This window comes from Rhinolophus sinicus, linkage group LG15, assembly GCF_036562045.2.
Source record: "Rhinolophus sinicus isolate RSC01 linkage group LG15, ASM3656204v1, whole genome shotgun sequence".
In the NCBI taxonomy this organism is placed as follows: domain Eukaryota; kingdom Metazoa; phylum Chordata; class Mammalia; order Chiroptera; family Rhinolophidae; genus Rhinolophus; species Rhinolophus sinicus.
This window is the reverse complement of record NC_133764.1, coordinates 22,982,783-23,003,851: the sequence shown is the minus strand read 5'-3', so window position 1 is coordinate 23,003,851 and position 21,069 is coordinate 22,982,783. Positions and strand designations below refer to the sequence as shown.

At 38.8% G+C, this 21,069-nt stretch overlaps 1 protein-coding gene and 1 pseudogene across 17 annotated transcripts in view; both read right to left on the bottom strand.

Moving 5' to 3' along the window:
- The window catches only part of ACACA (acetyl-CoA carboxylase alpha), a 268,765-nt gene that overhangs the window by 113,099 nt on the left and 134,597 nt on the right, over positions 1 to 21,069 (bottom strand). For 13 of the 17 annotated variants that reach the window (XM_019732514.2, XM_074320146.1, XM_019732521.2 and 10 more), the window contains 6 exons: positions 12,452 to 12,475; positions 9,651 to 9,794; positions 8,764 to 8,860; positions 7,732 to 7,839; positions 3,354 to 3,410; positions 3,054 to 3,098 (listed from right to left, as the gene is read on the bottom strand). In XM_019732514.2, the coding sequence (XP_019588073.2) occupies positions 3,054 to 3,098; positions 3,354 to 3,410; positions 7,732 to 7,839; positions 8,764 to 8,860; positions 9,651 to 9,794; positions 12,452 to 12,475 (475 nt within the window). The remainder of the gene's footprint in view (positions 1 to 3,053; positions 3,099 to 3,353; positions 3,411 to 7,731; positions 7,840 to 8,763; positions 8,861 to 9,650; positions 9,795 to 12,451; positions 12,476 to 21,069) is intronic. The other 4 variants (XM_074320152.1, XM_074320143.1, XM_074320142.1 and 1 more) reach the window with 3 other exon arrangements.
- Positions 17,910 to 18,023, bottom strand: LOC141569109 (U4 spliceosomal RNA; annotated as a pseudogene).

Below are 21,069 nucleotides of genomic sequence, written 5' to 3'. Positions count from 1 at the left end.
CATCTGAAAAATGTGGTTTTGAATTAGTAAATCTGAATTATAAAACAGCATTAAGTAATTGCAATTTATCATTTTTTCCATCAAAAACATGATTTAACAAGAAGATGGTAGTATCTGGATAAACAGTATATAAACTATACAAATTATGCTTTTAAAATAAACATTTATCCCTCAGAAAAAGAAAAAGCAGTTATTCAAATCCCATTATAGGTACTTGATTTAATTAGATGGTGATGGAAACAGACTTGACACCAAGCCTCCTTAACGCCGGTGAACATTTCCAGCTCAGAAGAACAGTCTCCCTACAGAGTCCAGAAACGAAGCAGCAGACATTCCAGTGGATAGCTCTCTAGGGACTGAGGAGTTTAAACACGGAAGTGTTAGAAATGCTTCCAGCCTTCACTGGCAACTGAATGTATATCTTAACAAGATGCACACTCTCTAGGAACCTTTACTCTGGCCCGCATTTGCCTTGTTCTGGTGCTGAAGCAGTCTGAGAGACGACTATGTAACAGCTCGGCTTCATTCCACACCAGCCAATGTTGTTCTTGAACCCAACTTGGTAACCTTCCTCCTCTCCTTGAGAATGTACGCATTCTCTCTTCTATTCAATAACATAGGGATTTCACAGTGCAGAACAGGGGAGACTGCATACATCACAGTGGATTACCAGGAAGCCTGAGGGATCAAGGGATTCACCTCTAACACTCACGGAAAGCTTCCTCTTTTTCACACTACACTAACTATGGGGCAAGCACACATCAGATGACATGACAGAGGCTAAGCATCCTTCGTGGAAAGCAAGCTGCCACCAGCAGAGGACCTTAGAGCAGCACCATGACAGTGAGCCCTGGATTTGTACAACTCCTGCCAAGGCGTCCTGCCTCTTGTAGATTCTGGATGAAATTCAGTAATATTTGCCCTTGCCTGCTGCGTAACTACGAATCATTTCTAAGGGGCTTAAAACAAAAACACCCCAACTCCTCTGCCATTCAATCTTCAGAGAAAATCCAGTCTACACCTAAACCTAAATTTCTCTATGTCCTAAAGCAACTTTTCCTACACTCATGACAAATCAAGTCACTTGCTAATATAACTGATTTACCACTTTATGTCACTATAAATAGGCAGTGGACAGTAATTCCCGGGAACAACTCACTGCTGGGCTCCTTTCCTAGCAGATTTTACCTGTACATGTCCCTATTCAAAATAAATCCAGAAATATGAGGATAGCAGGGAGAAACAAAAAAGTTTTAAAGCTGTAGATATTCTCTAGGGCATGACATAGATCCAGAGATAAGAAAGGAAGGGTTTTTTGTATGTATAAAACACATACACAAAAAAAATGCTCATAAGAATTAATTGCTTTGGCTTTTAAAAAATTTTAGTAGAGAGTTTTAATTTATCATGGAATGCTTATTATAGGAAACCAATTACTGTGCTATATGAAGAATAATGTATTTTCTCACTGACTTTGGAGTATACTCCAAAAAAATTACACGTTAATGCTTAAGAACCTAGCCCAACACTCTTCCCAAATCCAGGGCCTGGCTCTGGCATGTCGACCTTAGTTCTGATCAGCACCTACCAGCCATAGTATTTATTCATGGGCTCTCATGTCCCATCCCCAAGTATCAATTTTATTCTCTAAGCTCTGGATTTTTCTTCCTAAAGCCCCAGGGTTCTCTTTAAGCTCCTCATACTTCTTCACTGCCTCCAGTTTCCTATCTAAAGTTATTGATTGATATGTGTCTGTCCTCTGCTTGATTTCCAGACATCAATAACACAGGGGGACTATGCAGTTCACAACATTTCCTAAAGCATTTCAGAAAATCTTAGCTCTTTAGTTTGCAGAGCAGGCTCTCATTTCTCTATAGACTAGACCAACAAGGTGAACTGTAAGAAGGAAAACAAAATGTCAAGTGCTGGAGACCTAATAAACAAAAGCAACCACACATAGGTCCTTGAGTTTAGAAAGTCCTTTCCAGAATCCCAAACGTTATCTTCATTATTGCAAATGAATAGGGCTTCACAACTAAAGTATCTTAATTGTTAAAACAGAAACAAAATTAAATTCTTTTTGGGAAGACTGAGATTTCCTAATATCCTCTGGAATCTTAGCTACATTAGGATCAAGTTTTAAAGAAATAGTTTGGCTACAATCATTTTAGAGAATGTCATCTTGATTGCAAACTGAATATATGGCCTTACTGTTATGTATCATCATACTGGGTATGAGCATATGGGTATACCATAGCTTAGATGCCAGGCTATTGACTTACTTCTCCTTCCAATAAAATTTTCAATGTTATAAATATTAACAGTTAATTCAGCTAAGTGGGAGAACAAACAGCTGAATGCCCAATTCCGTTATTTCCTGTTCCTAGAATTAACCTAAGACAGAAATACCAACTTGGGTTCTGTTAAGGCATTTTACATAATAAATGATTGTTTTTCAGAATTGAAAATTCTCAATAATAGAACTTGAAGCCATCTTTGTCAAAAGCCAACACCCCAAAGTACAAATGGCAATTCTTAATTATTGATTCACTGTGTTCACAGAAGAAATTACTAGTTAGTTCCTGCTTCTACCTTATCCATCCAGATAAATGCATATGCTCATTCTTAACTATTTCTCAGAGATAATTATTGAGAATTAGTTATAGTGTAAAAAAAGAAAAAACCCTTTAGCTTGAACACTATAGAATAACTGAATATTCATTATAAATACTTTCTAAAAGAAGAGGGACCAACCCTTCTAAATAACTCACATGCATCCTACGTTTATTTATTTATTTTTCTTTGTTATTTCTTTTTTTCTTTTTTTTTTTTAGTTTCAGGTGCACAAAACAATGTAATAGTTAGACATTTATCATTTATATCCCTCACACAGTGACAACCCCCCTCCCCCCATCCACTACCCCTGACATCACACACAGCCATTACATTTCCACTGTCTCTATTCCTAATGCTGTACACATTCTATGTTTAAACAGTCAGTGGCAAACAGATAAAACAGTAAGTAATCTTTCATTATTCTTCCTTTTACTTACGTGAAATCTCTGATCCACCTCATAGCTGATCTGTTTTCTGAAATCCTTTCAAATAAAAGACAGAAAGGAAGGAAAAACAGCAGAAGCTGGCAATTAGTAATAAAATTAAAATCAAATTGAGTACAAGGTGATAATTTAAATTCATGTTTTTCTTAATTAAATTTATAGAAAAACAGTTATTTCTCTGCATAAATTCTACAAGTTAGCATATGATTATAATTCCATTTGTTTTATTAAAGAAAATCTAGCAGTAGCAGCAGCATAAGAAATATGAGAGAGGTATAATTCACATGCTAGTACCTTTTGTGCAACCAGGAAAGTAAGGCGCCGGATTCCATGCTCAACCAGGGTAGCTTTCTATGAAGAAACATGTGAAACATAAGATAGATGAGATTGCCATTCATCCAAAAATTTACTCCATTCAGTTCTCGTAAGGCTTGGATTGGGCTAAGCACCCTTTTTGATCATTTCTTTACGTCTTGGCTCAGTACCTTCAAACTTGCAAATAAACAAATCTCAACCTGGCTCCTGGGACTAAGTCTTATGGAATAGGTTTTATACTGATCTGGACAAAATTGAGAGAAAACTTTGTGTGGAAGAAAGGGTTATATGAGGTCACCTAAATTCCCGAAGGGCTGATTCACACCAAGGTAGACCGTAACACAATTTCTGCTTATAGAAATCACACTGGTGGGCATGAGCAAATGTGAAGATTAAAACTAAAACAGAAGTTACATGAAATCAGGTCGTTCAGGTAAGAAGGAAAAGAAGAAATTTGCATAAAATAGAAAATTCAGGTCCTAAACTATTGTTTAGATTATAGATAGTACCTACCATCAGATACAGCAGTCCTAAAATTTAGCCTAACAAATCCTGATCTTTTCATTTCTTCTAAAACATTTTCCCCCTACTTTACATGAGGGTATTTTATTTTTTTTTAAAGATTCTCTTTAAAAATTGCTAAAAGCAATGTTTAACGTACTTTCAAATTTAGTGATTATTCACCGTTCCACTTGGCACAGGTGAGCAGTACATTCGAAGTCAAAGAGCCCAGCATTTGCAAGACAGTCTCTTCTATACGTATTGGGCCTTCAGAGCTAAACTTTCTTCTGCCTTGTACTGCTCATTTATCTCAAAAGGCAGAGACAAAGAAACAGATGAATGAACTAAGTCAATGACATGATCTTAGAAGTCCCTAACAAAGAGGGGCTATGTGGCAACAACTAGAAAAGCAATCCCACCAGCTGAATGACCTGGGAAAATACATGAATAACACAAATAGAAAAACAATGGACTTTCACAGCCTACATTCAGACTCTGCAGTTTTATCATATTCCTTGCTATATCTCTAACTAAGAGATATAAACCAATTCTTGACTTTCATGAGACTATGTATTTTTAAAATCCAAATTGGGTGTTCCCCTTATAAACAAGCACCTTCCCGGGCCATTTCTTTCTATCAGAGAACGGTTTCTGTTATGGCATTTGCTTAGTGGTAAAAATAATTAACAACATGAGCAAAAGATAACTGGAAAAATAAATTTCCTGATAGCAAATTTCCTGGTCAAATATAAATAAATTTTGGGTTAACCACATTTAATAATGATCTGTACTGGCATCATACCCGTTAGTGTAGATAAACAAGTATTGATACTGTGATAAGAAAAGGAAGAAGGGAGGGAGAGAGGGCGAGAGAGGGAGAAGGAGAGAGGGAGAGAGGGAGAGAGGGAGGGAGGGAGGGAGGGAGGAAGAGAAGGAGAGAGAGGGAGAAGGAGAGAGAGTGAGAGGGAGGGAGGGATGTAGATTGATCGTGGTTGTTTCTCAGGGTGCCACAAACAGGCACATTTCTTCTGACACCAACAAAGAATTCCACTACAGCCAAGTCCTTCAAAGACAAGCATCAATAGCTGTGTTCAGGCAAGGGAAGAAAATAACTTTAATAATGCCATGATTTAAAGTCAAAATTGTTATTGCTTTTAAAATTCCACAAGTGGCTGACAATAACAGCAGAGCAACAGGATTCTGATTACATTGTAATAATGCGGGTCTCACAGCAAGTCCACAGCTATTACCCAGCGATTAGGCGTCAGCACCTGGAGAAACTCCATTTACACTGACTGCTTCCATCTCCTCCGCAAGTCATTTACAAATATATGATCCTAATTTCTATGAGAGAAAAAAAGACATGCTGGGACTAGAAGATTATTTGGACAATTTGGATCAACCTATTTGATAGTTTAATGTGTGTTTTAAAAAAAAGAAACTTTTTCTAAACTGCTAGGAGCATGATCATGAAGTGAAAAACAAAACTAGTTATCACTTCAGCTTTTTTTCTGAAATTGCTTTTCCTTCTTTTTATTTTTTACATTTAAAACGAGGAGGAGAAAATGCCAAATATTCCTGGATAAGCACAGGACCGGATGCAGTTAATAGCTTCTCTAGGTTTGGAATGTTCACATGGTCTCCGCTTACCCTTCTGAATAGACACTGGATTTCTCTGTGCCTCAGTTTACAAGTCCAGTAAAGGAAAAATGGCAATTTCTTGCTGCCAATTAATGTTATAAGTCTATGCAGTCAAGATGAAGAAACTGCCTCTTTAAATCAACATGTGATGATATAAAACACTTAGATCTGAGGGTAATAAAAATCCTACAGTTGAGGTCAAAATAATCAAATAAGGGCAATTAGTGCCTCAAAACCTGGGAAGGAAATTTCAGACTACTTCATCAAGCAGCAGCATCAGCAGCCATGCACAGGTCAGGGCTCTTCTAGCTGGGGGTTACCTGGGTCCCTCAGGTTAATTTTACGTGGCCACGAGTCAAGGGCAAGAAGGAAGGTAAGTTTTTCTTCTAAAGAAAAATTCCCAAGCAGGTCCCCTCCTTTCACTTCTTGGGAAGGCCGTTTTCCTCGTGCTGCCGCTGCCCTCCAGGTCAGTTTGTGTGCTGTGAGAGCATCACGGAGTAAGTGCTAAGACTCAGGTTGAGCACGAAGTTCCTGTCTTTTCCTGGGTATCTACCATCAGCAACACGTGATGTGAATGCCTGTGGCACTAATTGCTTATACTGCTGAATTAAGTTTTAAAAAAATATACTGAGTTCTTTACAAAAGCACTATAGCTAGGTGCTTTCTAGTCAGAGAAAACTCATGGGTCTTATCATCAAGGGCAGTGCAAGAGAGGGGCACTTTGGCAGCTCTGCTATATCGCAATGAAATGCAATCGCAGACTATTGTTCTGAGCGTGCCTAACCAGCCCCTCCAACTAGACTATAAGCATCTTCAGGGCTAAAAATGTATTATTTACTAAAGCACCTAGATCTGTGCCCTCTAGAGGTGGCATCAAAATCTTAAATGCTAATTTTTGTTCTATCATCTACCAGCTGGTGACCAGGGGCCTTAATTAATCTCTCTGAGCTTGAGCTTTTCCCCATGTGTACAAGTGGAATAATTTCTGACTAATCGAACCACATGGGTTTGTGGTTAAGATGCAAATTAAAAAATGTACGCAGAAGTTCTTTATAAATAAAAAGTATTATTGCCAATAAATGTATGCTGACCAATTAAAAATCAAGGGAGAAAAATATATTTTAGTTAGGGCTACTCAGGAGTCCTCAGAGAAGAGGTAAAATTTGAAACAGTTTTTAAAATAAGCAGGATTTAGAGAGAGAGAGAGAGAGAGAGAGAGACAAATTGATTCCAGGTGAGGGGCAGTAGCAGCGATGAAGACACAACATGTCATGGAACAGCAAAGGCTAGATTGTCAGCCTTTGTTAATAGGCTGGTGTTAAATACCAAGTTAAGGAGGCATCCTCAAGGAAACAGAATCATTGTTGAATGGGAGAATAACGTGGTAAGGTGGGCATTTTGGACATTTAATTTTGTGGTGGTGAACAAAATGGAAACTACCTGGATGGGAAGAGTGACGGTAGACAGGTAGATCACAAGTAAACCTGCTGCAGGGGCTCAGATGTGAGGCAAGTAAAGGTTTAAACTAGAGAGATGGTAGTGGGATTTAAAAAACTGAAAAGGAAGGGAGAGAGGGAGGTAACGAGACATTGCAAAGGAAAAACGAACAGACCTTGGTGACTGAGCAGACACAAATAAACACGTACAGCTTGTGGGTAGGATGGTAGAATCATGGAATGGCCAGGAAAGGGAGGAAATCAATGATTTCCGAATGACTGGGGGGAGTCAGAAGAGGTGAAAGAAAATGATGGCAATTTAGGTTTAACCTATGGAGTCAATACAAGAGATCCAAGTGACACAAAATTGAGAGGAGGATGGAAATATAACTGGTATTTTCAAGGGAAGGGAGGGAAGGACACAGAAGAAACCTGAGGGGAGTGTGGACCTAGACATGTAGAGTTAACCTCCAAAGGAAAATATTTAGCAGGTGACTAAAAGGTCAAGACTGGAGCTCTGGGAAAAAGACGTAGGACCACACGTCCGTTCCTTAAAACATTTTAAATATGTGAGGTCTGTATTTCTTAACATAAAAATATATTCATTATATACTATTAAACCATGTTGGAATTTTACCCCCTACTGGCAGAATTATGTAAAAGACATAGTCATTATCAGTGACAGGTCTTAAAAGTAGCAACTGACAAAAGGATGGGTATGATACATAGCCAGCAGGAAAGGGGCCATTCACCAGTTTCCACCCAATCTGAGGGCTTACGTTTTCCTGGGTAAACTCTCTGAACATGGCTGCCAGCCTGTCATCCTCAATATCTCCGTCAGTCTTGATAGCCACATTCAGAATGTGAATTGGTTCATCCCTGGGGACCTGCAACCCAATAACATAAGACAAAGAAATCAGGAGGCTGGCTAATACAGAGAAAAGTTATACTTGGTAGAATACCTCAAAAAGAGATATGCCCCCACAAGACATTTTGGTTTGCCCACTGGTACAACTAAGTAAATTGCAACCACTACCCAATATCCACAATGAAGATTAAATAAAGCAGAACATCTAGTTTTTAAAAGATAAGGCTGCGAAGGCATTAGCTAGGGGTGGCCCCAAATCTTGACTTGACGGGAACTTGAAGACCACTATGTCTCAACTTTTTCACCAGTAAAATGGGAATGAAACCAACTGCCACATCTCTTCACAGAATGTGAAAAAAATAAATGATTGAAAGAAGCCACCTGAACATATTCCCACATAATATATTTCCTAACAATTTATCATACAGTGGAAGTGTCAAAACACAGGAAAATGACCCAGTAGGGGAAGAAAAACAGAACAATTTGTTTACTGAGAAATGAAAAGAAGGGATTAATAAAAGGACAAAGTTTTAAACAAAATGCCTATTTTTTTCTGCTATTTAAAGTCCACCATTCCTTGAAGACGACAATAGTACCACTGTGCAAATATACAAGCCATCATTGAGTAAGAATTAAAGCAACCAAAGCGGAAATCTTCAAAACAACATTCAGAGACCCAGAGGCAGCTGAGCCTAATCTACACTATGGATTCCAAGAATACAGGTTCTCTTCCTTTTTTTTTTCTTTTTTTTTCTTAACGTTAGAATTTATATTCTACCTATTTCCAAAAATACTTTGATGGGCATATAAAAATGTAATAGTATAAAGTGGGGTAAAAGGTGAATCCTTCCCTATAATGTTCCAAAGTCAGAAAGATAGTATATACTTAATACAATTCCTGTATCTGAAGGCGCAAAGCAGTCTCCCAACGGGGACACCATACCTTGTCTTCATCATATAGAGACGTGTGACCTGCCTCGGGGAATGTGGGGCTTTGGGGTGGGGAATCACAGAAGCAGCCCATCACTTCATCAAAGATCCTGAAAAATACCAGAGAAACACCCATCATGAAAATCCAAGTGGCAGAAAACCTACGTGGCAGGAAACTAATATTGCCATTGCCAGCTCAGTCTAAAAGAATAATCTATCTTACCCTGTGCTCAATAGGCAACTGAACAGAATCACCAGTGGCTAGAAATGACCTGCAAAATTTCACCACGTGGCAGAAATTAGGAGGATGGATTGTTTAAACTTTAATAAACCATATATATTTTTTCATTTTAAAAAAGAATGATCTAAAGCTTTAGTTATTGTTGTTGTTGTTGTTTTTCATATGTAAGATATGAGCACTGCTGTCATCATCGGTCTTAAAGTAACAGAAAGACCCTGGGACCAGAGCAGTGACAGACCAATGTAATTACCCCTCCCCCTAGGGTAATGCATCAGTATACATCAAGAGATAGATGCTGAACGCATTTAATCAAAAGATGTATCGTCTCTGGTGGGGCTCACTCTAGTGTTGTGTTTAATTTCTCCTGACATTTCACTCATCACAGAGCAGACAGCTTCTTCTGTTTGCTCCTAAGGAAAAGATGGTTTTGTTTGTTTCCTTTTTTTTTCTGACCAGGCTCATATAACAAGTAGAGGCTTGTAGAGTCTCAATGAGAGGTAGAAACGGAAGGACATATACCTCTCGGAGGGCGTATACAGCAAGGGCTAGATCTCCTTAGCTGGCTCATAGCTCTCCTGGGGACCTTTATTCATTTGGCAGAAATCTGAGACAGACGCCCATGGCTCCCCTTACACAGAGACAGTTCTGCCGTGTCTTACCTGACAAAATCTTCGAAAGTTCGAAAAGAGACCATGCCGCCCATCCGCTGACACGGTGGAGTGAATGAGTTGTCCAATAGCACGTCGCTGACACTAGCTACATGAGTCATGCCGTAGTGGTTGAGGTTGGAGGAGAAGGACATTCTAAATGGTAATTCAATCAAACGCGTTAGACAAGTGGGGTAGGAGCAGCGACGGGGAGAGCGGCAATGGGGAAAGGCCCTGGGCGGAGACTGAAGTAGGCTCAGGTTGCGGAGCAGATTTGGTTTTTCACCCACAATGGATAAGATAAGCCTATCTTGCTAGAATCACATTAACCTTTTCATTTGAAGTCCCCCGACCCTGCACACACACAAGCTGTATTTTTATCACCCCCAAATTTCTTCAAATAAAAACCTAAGGACGGTCAGGAATTTCAGGGCAGTTATAATGATGTCATGGGTCATCTAATGAATGAATAGCACATAGGGGTTAAAAACCATCCTGCATCTTCCCCTTCCCTCAAACAGTCTCCATTTTAAAAGGAAGTAAGCGAGCCAAATGACTTGTAACTAGGCAACACTTAAGGTACTTTTCTCTGGGAACTGTAGCAGATTAAGTATTCACAGATAGACATACGCATGTACAGTAGCAACTCTAAGTCATTTGGAATGGTTTAGTAAATCATTATAAAAAACATTACTTATCATACAGAAACAAGTCACAGTTTATTAAAGAAACTTTACTGAGGTATTTACTTTTTTCTTTAATGGGCTGATAGAGATAGCAGTTATAAGGATGATAGTTCCTCCTTTTTGAAAGAGAGACATTTTCAACCCCAAATTGCAAAATTTCCGTTTTATATTTAAACACTTCTCTACCAAAGTAAACATGTCTTCATCAAAAGCCCTTAATAAAGCCCAGCAAGATACAAAAGGGCAGAGCATGGGTCTCACAGGATGTGTAAGCATGACAGACAGGTACGAAATGGAGATGCTTGAAGAGAACTGAACTGATTTGTTCAATCGGAAAGCATCATGACTCTGTATACTCCTTGATGCACCTCAGCGGTATGCACTGATAAATAATACTGAATGTCCAATCAGGGCAGCCCGTTCGGAAGGACCAAGCTGAAAGATGCCTCCAGGACTTGCCTGACCAGCTACTGACTGGCAGACTGATCTGAAGCAAGTTCAGAGCAAGGCAATGGCACCTGAACTCTGGGGGAGCTGCCCCCAAATCTTACGTGCACCACCTGCAGTGTTGCAGGGGGAAGACAGCCAGCCATGTGGACTTGAGATCTGGGTACAGACTGAACTCCACTGCCAACTGTAATTATAAAAGGCAATGGAATTTTTTATAGGATGGAAGTGCTGCTCACACAGACCGTAGAGACTGACACTCCAGGATTTTATAGCTTTGGCAAGTGATGACTACGAAAAAGGTACTTCATCTTTTGACAGTACTGGGGACTAGAAAGGCAGGGTGGGAGAGGAAACCATTGATCCCATGAATGAAACAAGCAAACACATGAAACACATATCAAGCAAGTCTTACAAATGGTGCTCACTAGAAACTGGGATTCAGAGTTGTATGAACTCAGAAACGCTATTATCCTCTTTTCTAGGATCACCAAATATATTTACTAAAGAAGCAAGTTTGTGAGGCATTTTATCTTTTCGACCTGCCTGGTATTAGACAGGAAAGATAAAAGGGTTCCAGATAACACTGAAAGGGAATTCCCTCTGAATAAGTTAATAGGCTGTCTTTATGGCAAACATGGGGTTAAATATCTTTTTCACTCAACTGGACCCCATGGGAAATATCCACTATTCAGTTTCCCCCAGTACTACGTTCATGGGCCAGGACAGCTGAAGGCAGGCAGGAATGAACCATGCCCACTCTCCAATCACAAGCAAGGGGACCAAACAAAAGCACTCCCTTTCCTCTCCCCATCCAAATTGGACTCTAAAAGCTATAATCAGTTTTGATTACTTAATATTTAAAGGGAGAGGGACAAAATAAACATAAGCCTATAAATATTTCAATGTATAATTAATCACGCACAAGGCGCTCACCACCCACATATTACTGCTTTAGCATTTTGTGGATTTGATTCCAGTTGGAATTGCTATCCTCTCAAACTTGCATTGTGTTGCCTTGCTTGGCTCAGGAGCAGGAGGAACTCAAAACAATAAAATATCACTTGTGTTATATTGGCCTGGAAACCTCTTCCCACGGCTCCACGTATCAGAGTTTAAACATACTTTTCCAATGTGAATCTTATTCTATAGGTCTGAAATAAAACTTGATTTTCATATCACTGTAACACTTTAGAAAAATAGCTAACAAACTAATAAAACATGAGATCAGCTATTTCTGCATTTGCATTCCCCTAAAAGGAGAAACAAATTAGAGAAACTTAAAAATTGAAAAAATTATGAACAATTTGCCAGGATAAAAGTAACCTTAAGGGTTTCTCCTCTGAAAGCCCCAAACTAGACAGATAACTTAGCAAAACAAAAGATGTTTACAGCAAAGCTAATGTCAGGCAGGCAACTCCCCTATCATAAACAGCTAGATGGGAGCTTTTCCATACTGAGGCTTTGCAAGTATTGCTTTTTGAACAGCTGAAGAAAAGCTGAAAACATGTTTTCCAAATAGAAAGAATAACTTGGTATATCCAAAGGGGAGCTCAGGACTCCCCAGCAGAAGATAAACATATTAGTTTGTCAAGTGTAGTGCTATTTTTCCCAATTTCACTATTCTAAGTTACAAAAGAAAGGTGCTTTTAATTGGAAAAGAAACTAAACATACGGTACCTGTTTAGCGTGGGGATGTTCCCCCTGCAATTAAACAACCACAGTTAGTTACTGATAGGTTAGTAAAAGCTATAATAAAAGAATTGTCAGAGCAGATACAGACCAGTTGTGAGGAGCTCCACTTTGGCAGCTCTGGCATTCAGCAGACATAATTAAGTGCTCATTACCCTTCAACCTCCAGGGTGCCTCCAAAGAGGCACGCCTCCTGACCTACCTCACCACAGCAGCTGTCGATGGAAAGGGGCAAAATATATTTACCACGGATTTTTTTATAGCTCTATCACACACAAAAATAATGCCGAGTAGTGATAAAACACAGGCTCATGAAAATTAATTTAAGCTATATATGGTATGTTACCTTAAGCTCCAACACGAAACGTAATTCTTGACAAGATTCTTAGAGAATCTTCTTTCTTATTCCTTCTTTTACTAAAAATGTAATAAGGAGGTCCAGAGAAGTTGATTCTACAGCCCCTTCCACCTTAATTGCTTTTGTAGAATATGTGATGAACCTACAAACTCTCTTCCAAAGAAAAGAAGCCAGTGGGTTCCCAGCTGCCTTTTTCTAAGTCTCTTTAACCTGCTCTTCCTCTCATAAACCTGGGTGGGTTACCCGTGGTGGTTGGAGGAAAGGAGGGTGCCCTGTAGTACAGGAGCTTAAAGGAACCGAAAATCATGCAGGAATGTAATGATAAATGATTCTATGACTAGAGTGGCATAATATGTTAAAATTAATTAATTAATTAACACTTTTTAAATTAAATGAGTTAGGGTAATAATGACTTTTTAAAATTGCTGTAAGGTTAAAAGCTCTAGGCCCTTCATAAATAAAACCTTACCTAAACTTGGCTAGCCCTAGATTTTCCTGATAAAGAATGTGCCAAAATTATGAAAGAAAGACTAGGGTAATTATGGAAACTGCAAAGCAATCTCCGGCATTCTCTTTGGTCTTTTTTTTTTTTCCCCTTCTTAATTTGATATCATTTTCTCAACTGAAAAAAAAACTAAAAAAACACACCCTTAGTTTCAATACTTACCACCCACAATTTAAGAGTATTGTAAGGGGGTTGATTGGATGATATCTTAACCTTCTAACGTTCTTTTATCAGCATTTAATCATTGTTGGGGTTTTCTGGCACACAGGACTTAATGGGCAGAACATAGTGGGTGGTGCTGATGATATGTGAGAAGGAGGAGAGAGGGAGGAAAATGATGCACTTTCCATGGCAGTGAAAGGAGCAGAATAGACTGAGCTGGCCATATAAATAAAAAGCTGTGACATATCACTGCACACAAACTGTATACCGCGTGTGATTTGTGAGTAGCAGTGCTCTCTGCATCAAACCTGTATCACAGTGAATTCATAAGGCAGCAAGAGCCTCCAAGTGCAAACACCTGCACCTCTGCTGTCTGGATTCTTTGAGCCTCTCAGGGAAACGGGTTTCATTTTACAAAAGAGCCTTAGTTACAATGCACTCATCAACAAACAAAAAGTATGCACAGGTTCTAAGGCAGAGGGAGGTGAAACAAAGAAAACTAAATGTAAGAATATAGGAAAGTCTTCCTTTTCAGATATAAAGGATTTTAAAGAAAGGGGTCACCTGTACCGCCCCTTGCCATGAAACTCAGTTCAGAGAGAAGAACCCTACAACCAAAGCAATCTCGAGCTCCATCTATCTGGTTTCTGGAATTTAGAAACAAGTATAATCTCTCTCAACTGTTAACCAATTTCTTAAACTAATAAAATGGTCTCGCTGCTTCTGTAGCTACACTCTAATCCCTTAGAGAGTCTTCACAGGATGAGGGTCAAGTTTCAGTAGAAAAGGGCCTGAATTGAAAAGAACACCACCAACAAAAAGCCAGCCCCTTCTCTATCAGCAATTCTCAAGCTCTCATAGGGAGCCCCCTGCTGCTTTGTTATAGAAATTGTGCACCATCTACACAGTATGGGGTAAGAACAAAAACTCCCAACATTTCCAGTTTTAACGGAATGGCCCCAGATCAATCATGAAAGAGGTAAGTTTAGAGGCAGCTTTTTCCTTTTCGGTACAAAAGAATCTGTGGGCTGTAGGGGAGATGAGCAGGGAAGGAAGGGTAAATTCTCTATTACCAGGTAAATACTTCGCCATGTCCATACTGATCATTTATATATTTTGTCACTCTGTAGAGGGGCTATTTGATCAATTTAAGACACGTGGCATACTGCACGCTATTGTGATATACTAGAAAACTAGATCCACGGCCTGCACAAGAATAAACAACCAAGGAAGAGACTGTATCAGTCAAATATTCCATTTATGTAGCTAAAAATAAAATCTACATTCCACTACATATCCATCATGCAAAAATGGTCAGATCACTCAATCTCTGATAAGGCAATCAATTGCATTTTTTCAAATACATAAATGGGATATAAATAAACTAAGACATCAGCTGTTAAAAAAAAGTTGCTATTGAAAGCACATATTGTGACGAATTTTCATTCACAATGTTTTGATAAATACTGGAATCATTTTCCTTCCAGTAGATTACCTCCATTTTACAGATGTGATAACTGAGAAACCAAAGGGGGATGCTTTCCAAGGACACTGTTCAATATGGTGTCATAAACCAGAATGTAGACCTGGCTGTTTCTCATCTCTGTTTCCGAGGCTAGCATTCCACATCAATATAGAATAAATTCAAAGGACAAAAGAAATCCTTTGAATCCTGAGTTTCTTGGCATTAAGTCACCTCTGATTTTATTGATCTGCCTGCCTAGAATGGCTGGAGAGCCTGCTTCAATATGAATGCAAAGTCAGAGTCGCTGCCTGCTAGCTGAACCCTCTTTATTTTAGGAACACTGACTTTTCTGGCAGTCACAAGTTCTCTGAGCCTTTTACCATCCCTTCCAGCTGAATTTCATTTTGCTTGATTCTAGCTGGCCCTACATAAATCTTTTATCATATAAAAACGCTCCCAATTCTTTTGCCTTCTAACTTGAATTAAAAAAAAAAAAAAGACCCTATATGAAAATGATGGGGATGCATGCAAACAAGCGGTGGTTACATCAAGCTGTGACTGAGAGCCATCTAGGGCAAATCTTTTGAAGTCAGGCAGCAAAGCAGAATCAGAAGAGGTCGGCTGAATAACCTACTAGCAGTCACTAACAGCAGTACCATAGGAGAAAGAGCAATTTAACTGGCTGTGACCAGTGGTGGTCTCCTTGTGTGACTATATTTCTGCAGGAGAATCCAAATCAAGAGCTGTAAAACACATCTGAACCATGTATTTCTACCGGCCTCTCTCCCACCACCTCCTTGCAGTTCAGATGCTCTGATTCCACTGCAGAGCTTTAGTCTACAATAAAATGATCATTGATTCATTCATTTGCAGCCCCTTCTTTGCTTTGCTAGATTTTGCTCTTTCTGAAGTGAGCATGCCAACAGAGCTACAACATATTACTGTTGCCTGCTGTATAATTAGCTACAAAGCCACTGCACAAAACTACAGGGATTTACAGGTGCCCTGGATCCTGCTTTTCCTTCCTCCTGGAATCAGCTAGTCTTCCTTGACAAGAAGGGACCTTGGGCTACCCTCATGATATATTGAGAGTTTTAAACTCGACTCACCAATATTACAAGTCTAGAGTGACAAGATAGCACAGCAGAGACTAGAAGCTGAGCCATGGGTACAGGAAAGCACTTCGGGAAGCACTTAAACCTGCTGAGAATCTTCTCTCAGATGCCTGCATCTTATCAGCAGACTACCCTAAATGAAGGAAGCAAGCACGGGAGGATTTTATTTATTTATAGCTCATTCTGGCCTGCAAACTACAACCAAGTGCTCCAGCTGCTAAAAAATGCTACAAGTGGGGTGACTTTTGAGCGTCTCAGTACCATCCAAAGAACAGTCTAATCTCTGGGTGTCAAAGATTATCAGAATTCTCAAGAATGGCAGCAGGCTGCTGATTAGTCACGTGGAAGGCGTCTGATTTCTGACTCCCTCACAACCTTCTTCATAAAAAGAAGGTCCAGAGGCCACCCACTACAGCTAAACATTGAAAGTGCCAAGCAGCTGAAATTCAGTTATGATCGAGACCTATGCTAACAGGGGAGTACGCAGCCGACCTCTTCTGGATGTGAGACATGAAGAAAGGAAAGTGCTTCAATTAAAACATTATCACGAAGAAGGCCAAATTCACAAGGAACAAATAGCAGAGAAGATGCAACACAACTCAACTAAAGCATGGATTTCCACCTAAGAAATAGGTGGAAATGAACACCAATAGGTCCTCACCCATTACATATGTATAGAAACATACAACAAAATATACTTCCATCTGCTGCATCAATTTTGATGCTTCTTATTGGAATCACAGATAAAATTTTTAAAAACTGAACAATGTTTGCTAATGTGTATTACTCATGAAAATCATTTGGAGTTTTAAATTTCATACTCCCAGACTGTCATAATGCACAGCTATATGTATAGCCCCAGAGTTTATGGGATAATATACTTTACATGTTTGTATAAATACAGCTATATTTTAAAAGATCAAATACATAGGCTGACTAAAGAACTTATTTGTTCCCAGATTATTCTGAGTTACTTAAAATGCTCAAAGCTAAGTGAAATCCTGACTGTCAAATAATTCGATGAATTGTCAAGAATAAAGACATTCAGGATGATGCTTTAGTGTAACAAGCTTTTCCATCACTAGCAACCAGTGAGTGATAAACTAGGGTTTCAGAATGGAAAAAAGACACACACACACACACACACACACACACACACACACACACCTTGGGCTCTAAACCCTGAGCCTAATTGGAGGAAGAAAGAGAAAAAGGAATGCTGAATAATATAGCCTGAGCTCCAGGATTAAGCCATGTAAAATACTGGTGGAAGTCACTAAAGAGCTGGGCTGATGGACTCTTAGACAAGAGAATTAAGTCCTAAAAATATGGATAATAATAAAATGTTCTCTTAGTGCAGACCAGCTATCCAGACTATTCCTACACCAAGAAAATGCCTCAAGAAACTCATTCACTTCTCTTCTAAAAACCATTTGGTAACTGGCTACAAGTCACCTTAAAAAAACAAAACAAAACCAAACAAAAAAATAGCAAAAATCCCCTCCCCTCAAAAAAATTCACATACAGTAGGACATAGCCTTTACATGCTAAGAAGAGGGAAACACACACACACACACACACACATACGTGTCACATACATATTGGTTTCCTATTACGCTTAAGTCAGAAAAACCTCGGTAGCTGCTGCTATTCAAGCGAAGGGAATTTAAGAAGAAAAGGGCATATTTATACTAGGTGCTTCCCTGAGTGAATCTCTAATAACTGGATCCTCTGTTGAAGAACACCTGGGAATGCCAAATAAGTTGTAACTACAGTTCCCAGAAAAACTGTGGAAGTCTTGGGTAGAAGATCAAGAGGAGAACATGCCTTGACTGAAGCCTACCTTGCAAGGAGGATGATGCAGAAAGTCATTGAGATTAGAAATAGTTTTCAATTAGCAATAATCGCGCCTCGGCTAAACCTCATTGGCTACGATACTGCCACTGCGCAAAGCCTGAGATTAGAAATAAACTGTTCAGTCATCTGCTTCTCTTTTTGAAATACTGAGGGGAGTGCTAGAAAAAAACACAGTCAAATTATACTGGAATAGTGCGACTAAATGTCAAGGAAAAGTTTCAGTCAAGCAAAATGAGTAAGAGCTAGAGATGTGTTGTACGACATTGTACCTAAAGTCAACAATATAATACACTTAAAATTTTGTTAAGAGGGTAGATCTCAAGTTGTAAAATAAAAAACCTTGGAAGTATTTAAAAAAAATTTTCAATCCATACAAAATCCTATGATGAATTTAAACAAACAAAAAAAGGTACCAAACATGTTGGCTATGAGCATGTGTGCTAAAAAATCAAAACTTCCTAATGGGACACAGGTTTTCAACCAAGATAATGTCTAAGACATTTTCCTGAAAAAAAAAATACTCTGCTGTTGTCAGTTTGCAGACACAGAGCCATGTTTCATCCTAACCCATGAGGGCTAAATCACTGGCCAAAACCCAACTACAGGAATGGAATTCCACCCGGTGATCCCATACACAACAGGAGACTGAGTCTTGCTTTGATAATATACCTTAGAAAGATACTCATTTTTAAGGACTTGCTGGACACATTTAGTCTTACTTCAAATGAAAGCCTGGCTAGGAATGTGAGGATCAAGTGCCGGGAAAGAAAATGCAAAAAAATTGATTAAAGAATGTATCTGTTTTCTCCCCCAAGAATTTTTGGTTTGTTAACCCCAATTGGAAAAAAATATTATAAAATTCTGTTTTGCATTGATAAGTAGAATATGTATATTCATCTGCCTCTTCTCTGTTCTCACTGAATAATTTTTTAAACACGCATAAAATATAGCAGAATATCTACAGTATCAGGTGTGGCTAATTCCTATAACTACTAACAAGCCACATAAGAATAAGAGTTGTTTTTTCTAATCCCTCCTACAGGCACTACCATTGACATAAAACAGACAGAACTTGGTGTGATAGTTCCAATTAATTTTTGGTCTAGAGTTGAGCTGTCCATGTGGCTAGGAAGGCTTAAAGTATGGCTAGTCTGTATTGAGATGTGTTGTATGTGTAAGTGTAAAATACACTCTAAATTTCAAAGACTTAGTACAAAGAATGGAATATAGCTCATTAATAATTTTTTATTACATATTAAAATGGCATTTTGAATAGAACAGTTTAAACAAAATGTTGTTAAAAGTAATTTTATCTGTTTCTTGCTACCTTTTTAAATGCGACCAACTTTGGAAAATTTAAAATTACGTATGTGGCTTGCATAATCCCCCTTTATCTGCAATTTCGCTTTCCACGGTTTCACTTGCCTGCGGTCAATCAACATTAAAAATATTAAAAATATTAAAAATATTAAATGGAAAATTTCAGAAGTAAATAATTCCCAAGTTTTAAATTGTGTGCTGTTCTGAGGACTTCACTTCATCTCATCACATAGGCATTGTATCATATCATCATCGTCAGAAGGGTGAGTATAGTACAGTTATTTTGAGAGACTACATTCACACAACTTATTACCATTTGTTGTTATAACTGTTCTATTTGATTATTGTTGTTAACCTCTTACTGTGCCTAACTTATAAATTGAACCTTATTATGGTATGTTTATATAGGAAAAAATAGTATACGTATGGTGCAGTACTATGAGTGATTTCAGGCATCCACTGGGGGTCTTGGAACATATCCCCTGTGGTCAGGAGGAACTACTGTATTTCCACTGGACAGCACTAGTCTAGCAGTAGTGGTTCTCAATTGTAGTTGTTCATCAGAATGATCAGAGGAGTTTTTTCAAAAAGTGGTCTCGTGGACTCTAGTTCAAAATAAATCAGAATCTTGGGAGTCAGGACCCCAACATGTGTAGTTTTACAACACGTCCTAGATAATTCTGAGAATCATCAATCTAGAGGTCAATGGACACAATTATGGCCTTGAGCCTTACAAGGCTGGAAGTGGAATGGACACTGGAAGATATTCTATAGAAATAAGTTACAGGAGACTAAGAAACAATATGCTTATTGCCTGCTGGTTCAATACAGTAAAAATGGAAAAGAATAAAAGAACTGGAGTTAGAAAAAAAAGTTGGAATTTGACTCAAAACTCGCTAAAACTAAAAGACCCTAGAATTCTTTTGTAAGGTGAGCAGGCCTATTATATAATAAAGAATTTGACTGGCCTTTGTCCCTGCTTCCTGAGAGACTCTAAATCCTCGGAATTTCTCAAGTAATAGAAGTGTCTTCATTATTCATGAACCCTTGGTTCACATGTGAATTTTTGCTGAGGTGAGCTATCTCAGGACAGGGGCTGCTCCTAGAAAGACCAACCATGTGACTAGAAGGTTGAGGGCTTTCAGTCAGGTGGACCTCTGGGCCTGGGGGTGGGGGTGGGGGGGTGGCAGCAGGGGGAGGGGGCTGGAGATGGAGTTTAATCATGTGACCAATGATTCAATCATGCTGTTGTAATGAAACCCTGATAAAAATTCTGGACACTGAAGCTCAGTGGAACTTCTTGGTTGGTGAACACATTGATATGATGGGAGGATGACACACCATGATTTCCCAGGGAAAGAACAGAGAAGCTCCGTGTTCAGGACCTACCCAGACCTTACTCTACGTGTCTCTTCATTTGGCTGGTCCTGATCTGTATCCTTTATAATAAAACTGTGATCATAAGTATAGTGCTTTGCTGAGTTCTGTAAAGTTGTTCTAGTGAAATACTAAATTTGAGGGGGTCATGAGAATCCCTAAATTTGTAGCTAGTTGGTCAGAAGTGTGGTGGTCTGGGAACCCCATCTGAGGCCTCATCTGAAGTAGGGGCAGTTTTGTGGAGAACTGAGCCCATAACTTGTGGCATCTCATCTAACACCAAGTAGCTGGTGTCACAATTGAACTGCAATATACCAGCTGGTGTCAGAATAAGGTAAAAATTCCAAAAACTTGAATATATCATTCTATGATTAGATCTGATGATACATTGCATATTCCTAAACTAACAAAAGGACTTTACATCTAAAAAAACATTGCAGCAATTTT